Source organism: Triticum dicoccoides, chromosome 3B, assembly GCF_002162155.2.
Source record: "Triticum dicoccoides isolate Atlit2015 ecotype Zavitan chromosome 3B, WEW_v2.0, whole genome shotgun sequence".
Lineage (NCBI taxonomy): Eukaryota > Viridiplantae > Streptophyta > Magnoliopsida > Poales > Poaceae > Triticum > Triticum dicoccoides.
The window spans coordinates 846236228-846242090 of NC_041385.1; the positions used below are offsets into that span (position 1 = coordinate 846236228).

Sequence of the window (5863 nt, forward strand, 5' to 3'; positions counted from 1 at the left end):
TTTTTTTAGGGGGTCCTGTCTGGGCTGAAGGGTTTGGGCACCGGCGGCAGGCTCGATTCTGCCTACTTCCCGGGCTGCCGGCCCAGACAATATTTGCAAAGCATCCACTATAGCCACCGCACTGGCTAGCCCCAGTCTACCTTTTTTATTCTCTCTTTTTCATCCAATGGTAGTTCCTTTAGAAAAAATGAACATGGCATTTTATAAACTTTTTGACTATGTCATGGAAATTTAAACAAAAAATCATTCTCTGTTTCTTTTCACATTTTTATTATTAAGAGATGGCATTTTTATTATTAAGAGACGGCATTTTTTACTATTACGAGATGATACTTTTTATTATGAGATGGCATTTTATACTATTAAGATATGAAAATTTTTTACTATTAAGAGGTGAAACTTTTTATTATGAGATGTTTTTATATTATTAATAGAAGAAATTTTTTATTACTAAGAGATGACACTTTTTATCATGAGATGGCATTTTATATTATCAAGGGATGATTTTTTTAATTAAGAGATGACATTTTTATTATTAAGAGATGACATTTTTTGTTTATTAAGAGATGATATTTTTATATTAAGAGATGGCTTCTTTTTTTTTAACATCAAGAGATGGCTTTTTTTTGTTCAGTAAGAGATGGCAATGTTATTTTAGATGGCATTTTTCGTTTATTAATAGAGTACATTTTTATCATGTATTATTTTTTCTTTTCTTTTGGCAACTCAAATTATAGGACCACGGCAAGTTTAAATATAGTTTTTAACATCCATGGTTAATTTCTGGAATTATAGGATGGCATTTGTATTAAAAAAATAGATTCAGAGCATGTCATTTTCAAATTTTAGATTTTCCATGTGTTTTTATAAGAAAATGTTTTGGGGGTTCATGGCATTTTTCATAAATATAAAAAAAATAGCTAGCTAGGCGTTTCGGGTCAATCGGGGTCGCGCTGGCCTGCCACCCTATCGAATGATCGAAACCGATCTCTGGGAGTTGCCCCGTGGCGAATGAATCGTTCGATCCTTAAAAAAGATGGAATTTGAACTGGCTTAAATGATCTATAGCAGTGCGGATGTGATATACAAATAGAATCAACTTATGTAAGAGCATGTGCAATGTGTGAGTTTTTCTAGCACTATGATTTCTGTCCCGATGGAAGAGAGATTTTTTTCCCATGAAAACAGAAATGTCGTGCATTTCGATGCATTGATGGAAGAAGAGTTTGTACAATCTCAACGATGGGCACCATCCACAGATTATAAATACAACATTCCTAGTTGTTATCCTTGGGTTCATGCTGGCAGTAAGGCCATCTGCTCCTTTCTCGTTTGCCGGCACCCATTTCTTAGCTTCTGACTTGATGATGCTAAAAGGGTGAGCTAAGTTTAGTTGGGTGCCACGACTTTATCTAAATTGTCTTGTGATAGCATCGTGCTCCTGTCTCACTATTTATCGATTCACTTGTATCTAAATTGTCTTGTAAGCTGATCTCATGATGTTACCTTTGTGCCTTTTATATAGGGCGACGCTACGCATCCGCCGGCCGACTTTCTAATTTTATCTGTCGCCCAAACGGCCGTTGGATGCCCGACCTGGTAGTCGCCGGATCTACTGCCCGTGCCCCGCATGTACTAGTTATTTTCCGCAACAACCGCTCTGTTGCAGAAACAATAGCACTCTTGCCCCCCGGCCCCTAACAGATCTGCGGCCCGCGCGATTTCGCAACAAGAACAATTCTTGTAACAATGCTCTTGTTGCAAGATCTGGCCTTCTCTGATTTCCTGCAACAAGACCTTGTTGTTAAACCTCATCTTCTATAATTTTCTGCAACATGACTCATGTTGCAAAACCTCTTCTTGTTTAGTTTTCTGCAACAAGACCCTTAGAAAAATTGCAACAACATCTCCCGCCGCGTCTAATTTTCTGCAACAACATTTTTTCACGCGTCTAATTTTCTGCAACATCTTCCACGTGTCTAATTTCTGCAGCAAGATCCTTCAAAAATTACAACAACATCTTGCGTTGCGTCCAATTTTCTGCAACAAGACCCTTGTTGCAAAAATTAAAACAACATCTCCGCCACCTCTCGTCCCGTCCGATAGACACATAATTAGCCATCAGATCTCCCCCAACCGTGCGCGCCCCGAATTGCAACAAGTCGGTTGTTGCGCTTCTTCCTCCGATAGTGTGAAGCGAGCGGTCCGTTTCGTTTCTCTATTTTTTTATAACAATACTCTTGTTGCGAAACCTTCTCTTCTCTAAGTTCCTGCAACAAGACCTTTGTTGCAGAAACCTCCTCTTCTCTAATTTCCTGCAGCAAGTCTGTTGTTGCAAAACTTTTTCTTCTCTAATTTTCTGCAACAAGACCCTCTTGTTGCGAAACCTATTCTTTTCTAATTTCCTGTAAGAAGAGCTTTGTTATGATGAAACCTTCTCTTCCCTAATTTTTTGCAACAAGTCAGCTGTTGCAAAAGCCCATGATATGCGAGCGGTGCAGCCCGGCAGCTTAGAGCGCACGCGCGGCCGATTCACATCACCGCATGGGGCGGCTTTCAGCATCTCCCGCCTACTCGCAGGCCGCTGCACCGGCCATCGGCCATGGCACGACTTGTCGTCGCGGACGAGGTCAATGTTTGGATGAAGAGACACATGTGTATCAGCATGCAAGCTACTCCCTCCGTTCCTAAATACTTGTCTTTCTAGTCATTTCAACAAATGACTACATACGGAGCAAAATGAGTGAATCTACACTCTAAAATATGTCTACATATATCTGTATGTAGTAGTCATTTGAAATATCTAGAAAGACAAGTATTTAGGAGCGGAGGGAGTAGGTGTGTAGAAGATGAATGAGTAAAGAAAGGAATGAGCGGCTCTCCCTCGAGAAAATTCCCCGAGGAATTCTTTTTAGGCGCCCGCCATGGCTAAGAGATTTGCCGTTCATTCCCCGAGATTAAATTCTTTTTAGAACCCAAGGGATATAAACTGAAGAGGTAACAAGGATACAAGTATTAGGTAAAAAAATGAAAAAACAACCATGGGAGGGCCCAACCGGGTTCGAACCGGTGACCTATTGATCTGCAGTCAATTGCTCTACCACTGAGCTATGGACCCTGAGCGGAACAATTGATATGCTTAAGCGGAACAATTAACTCACTAATCCTTTAATCCGTGCTTTTTTGCTTTTTAAAGCCGTTTCTTATTGTTCTCTCGCTAAACATTTAAAAAATCATGTATATAAAGTGATTAAAACGCCGAGCAAACGACAAAGCCCTGCACAAAGAGCAAAAAATTACAAATTCGCCAACTGAAAACCAATGGCAAATCAAACATATTTGATATGTTAAACTGCCTTCAGCTGATATATAGATGATCCAAATAGAAACCGCCGGTGCAAGTTAAGATGGGCAATTACAAATTTCACTGAACTCGTAATCAACGGCAAATCAAACATTTCTCAAACTTTTTAAATTGTGTTCTGCCGATATATTGATGATCCAAATAGAAACTACGAGCGCAATTTAGATACAGGACAGGCAAAACTCAGAACATCCCAAACTACAACACTGGACCGGTAATCGATACTGCTAAATCTCAGCTTGATATCATCTCTTAAGCACTCACTGTTTTAGAGTATTCAGTATCACAAACTTAACAGCGACTACATAGCAAAGAGACTCTTCTGGGCGTACGATGTGTCGTCGTCGTCGTCGTCTAACTCATTTCGGGTTCCTGAGAACAATGATGACCGAGTCGCCGCGGAGGAACATCTTGCTGATGAACCTGTCCTTGTTCACTGGAAGGGCCTTCTTCTTGCCTTTGCCAGTCTTTGGAACCTGTAACCAGAGCAGGGGATGTTAGTGAACAGTCACAACAATAAGCTCGAAGATAAGGAAGCAGCGCGGAAGTTGGGGTAATGTGCACATACCTCAGTCCACATCTCCCGGACATTCTCAAGAACCATGTTGCAATGACGGTCAAATGCCCTCACGCGACCAAGTAGCTTCTTGTTGTTCCGGCAGTTGATAAGCACCTGAGGCAGAAGAGAGCATACAATGTCAGTACAACGGCTAAAGTGGGAAACATCATCTGTAGTCAGTGCAAGTGCAGACATGCAGTCACTTAGAGATCTACTTCTTCATTATTTATTATACTGCATAGAAGAGTGTAACATGCGTGTTCGCGGCAAGCAAAGGTGTAAGGTTACACGCATGAAACATTTACGTAAAAGAGCCCGCCTACAGAGTACAGAATCACATCAAGCACGCAGACATATACACAATAAGACTTGTAGCAGCTATCAAGCAGATCAGCTAACAGCATTTTCTTTTTTTGCGTCCATATATATATGTACTAATCAAGGTTCATGGTGTGCATTGGGCTCACCCAAGGGTTCATAACTGGCTACACATTTCAAACATTGAGACTTCATTAAACAGTCAGTAACTACTCTTGCAGCCAATTTTACAGTAGCTACTACACAGACCGATCTAGTTAAGTATATGACAACACAACCGACAACAACAATTCCAATTCCAGATATTCTCAATTTAGTAACCATATAATACCATCGCAGTGGTACATGACCAATACAGAATTGCACTTGTCAAAATACAACACAGTACTATCCAGTGCGGACCATTGCATCACCTTCAAATTTCAGACAAGAGATGAACTTTGATAAAAGATAATTTTCAGGTAACAGAGTTGCATTTCTTTCAGTTAATAAAAGGGCCTATGATACGCAATGATAACACTAGGACAGATGCTGCACAGGAACTATTAGCAAACACAATTCAAGAAAGCCACTGTTCACTTGCGCAGCAGGATCAATACAACCAACAGTGCACAAAAGAGAGCTTTCAGGTTAAACAGTTGCATTTGTTTTTACTCCATAAAAGGGGTGTATCCTTTTTTTTAAGTTAAAAAGGGTGTATCCTATATGCACCAGCACCAATAGCACCAGGACAAATGCTGCAGAGAAACATGATGCAGAGAAACCATGTTGATTACCAGGGCATTTAATTTTGCAGGGCAAAGAGCACATCATTATTAGCAAAGGCAATCCACGAAACTACAGTTAATTTGCAACAATATGTACAGAGTTGCATGCTAAGTTTCAGGTTACAGAAAACTACGATTCGCCCAAACTGAATGCAATTAACTTTCAGATTACAGAGCTGCATTTGTTTCAGTCATTAAAACGACCTATTATATGCTGCAATAACACTAGGACTATACGCTGCACAGGAACTAAATTGATTACCCGCATATTACGCACCAGGGCATTCAGCTTCACAGCACCGAGAGGGCGGCGCTATTAGCAAAAACAACTGACGAAACCAATGTTGACTTCCACAGCAGGATTCATCACAAGCAACTAGGTCGATTGGATATTCAGGCACTATATCGCACAACTAGGACACCACAATTCAAACAGGTGCAGACAGACTTTATATAGAACAAAAGGGAAATCCCAGCCCTTGGCAAAGCTGGGGTGACGACACAAGCAAGAACTCGGCATGCTCACCTGAGTATTGTTCTTGACGCTCATGAGGAGCAGGGACAGGGGCCCGGTGCTGAACTCCTCCTCCTCCTTCTTCGCCGCCTGCCGCCGCAAACAGAACCATGTCAGCCACCAGTTAGACGTCCATACACCCTGAGATAAAAGTAGGGGGAAACTGCGAGCGCGGGATGGATGCTTACATTGGCAGCTGCTTCTTCCGCCATCGGTACGGCGCGAAGCGGAGCCGGCGACCTGCGGACGGGAAAGAAACCAAATCAGCAGCAAGAGCCCGGGGTGAATGAACGAACTGTGGCAGCCCCCTTGTACAAACAGCTAGACTACCCGCGCGGGGA

The 5863-nt window shown here is 41.6% G+C and overlaps 1 protein-coding gene and 1 non-coding gene across 3 annotated transcripts in view; both read right to left on the reverse strand.

Moving 5' to 3' along the window:
• Nucleotides 1–3046: 3046 nt before the first annotated feature.
• TRNAC-GCA lies at nt 3047–3118 on the reverse strand. The gene has a single exon. It is a non-coding gene; the product is annotated as a tRNA-Cys (tRNA).
• A 304-nt stretch (nt 3119–3422) lies between these two features.
• Nucleotides 3423–5863, reverse strand: part of LOC119278887 (small nuclear ribonucleoprotein Sm D2-like) — a 3000-nt gene continuing 559 nt past the window's right edge. Inside the window, exons 2-5 of one of the 2 annotated variants that reach the window (XM_037560241.1) lie at nt 5711–5768; nt 5535–5612; nt 3933–4037; nt 3423–3840 (exon numbers count right to left, since the gene is read on the reverse strand). In XM_037560241.1, the coding sequence (XP_037416138.1) occupies nt 3724–3840; nt 3933–4037; nt 5535–5612; nt 5711–5734 (324 nt within the window). In that variant the 5' untranslated portion in view covers nt 5735–5768 and the 3' untranslated portion in view covers nt 3423–3723. The remainder of the gene's footprint in view (nt 3841–3932; nt 4038–5534; nt 5613–5710; nt 5769–5863) is intronic. The other variant, XM_037560240.1, reaches the window with a different exon arrangement.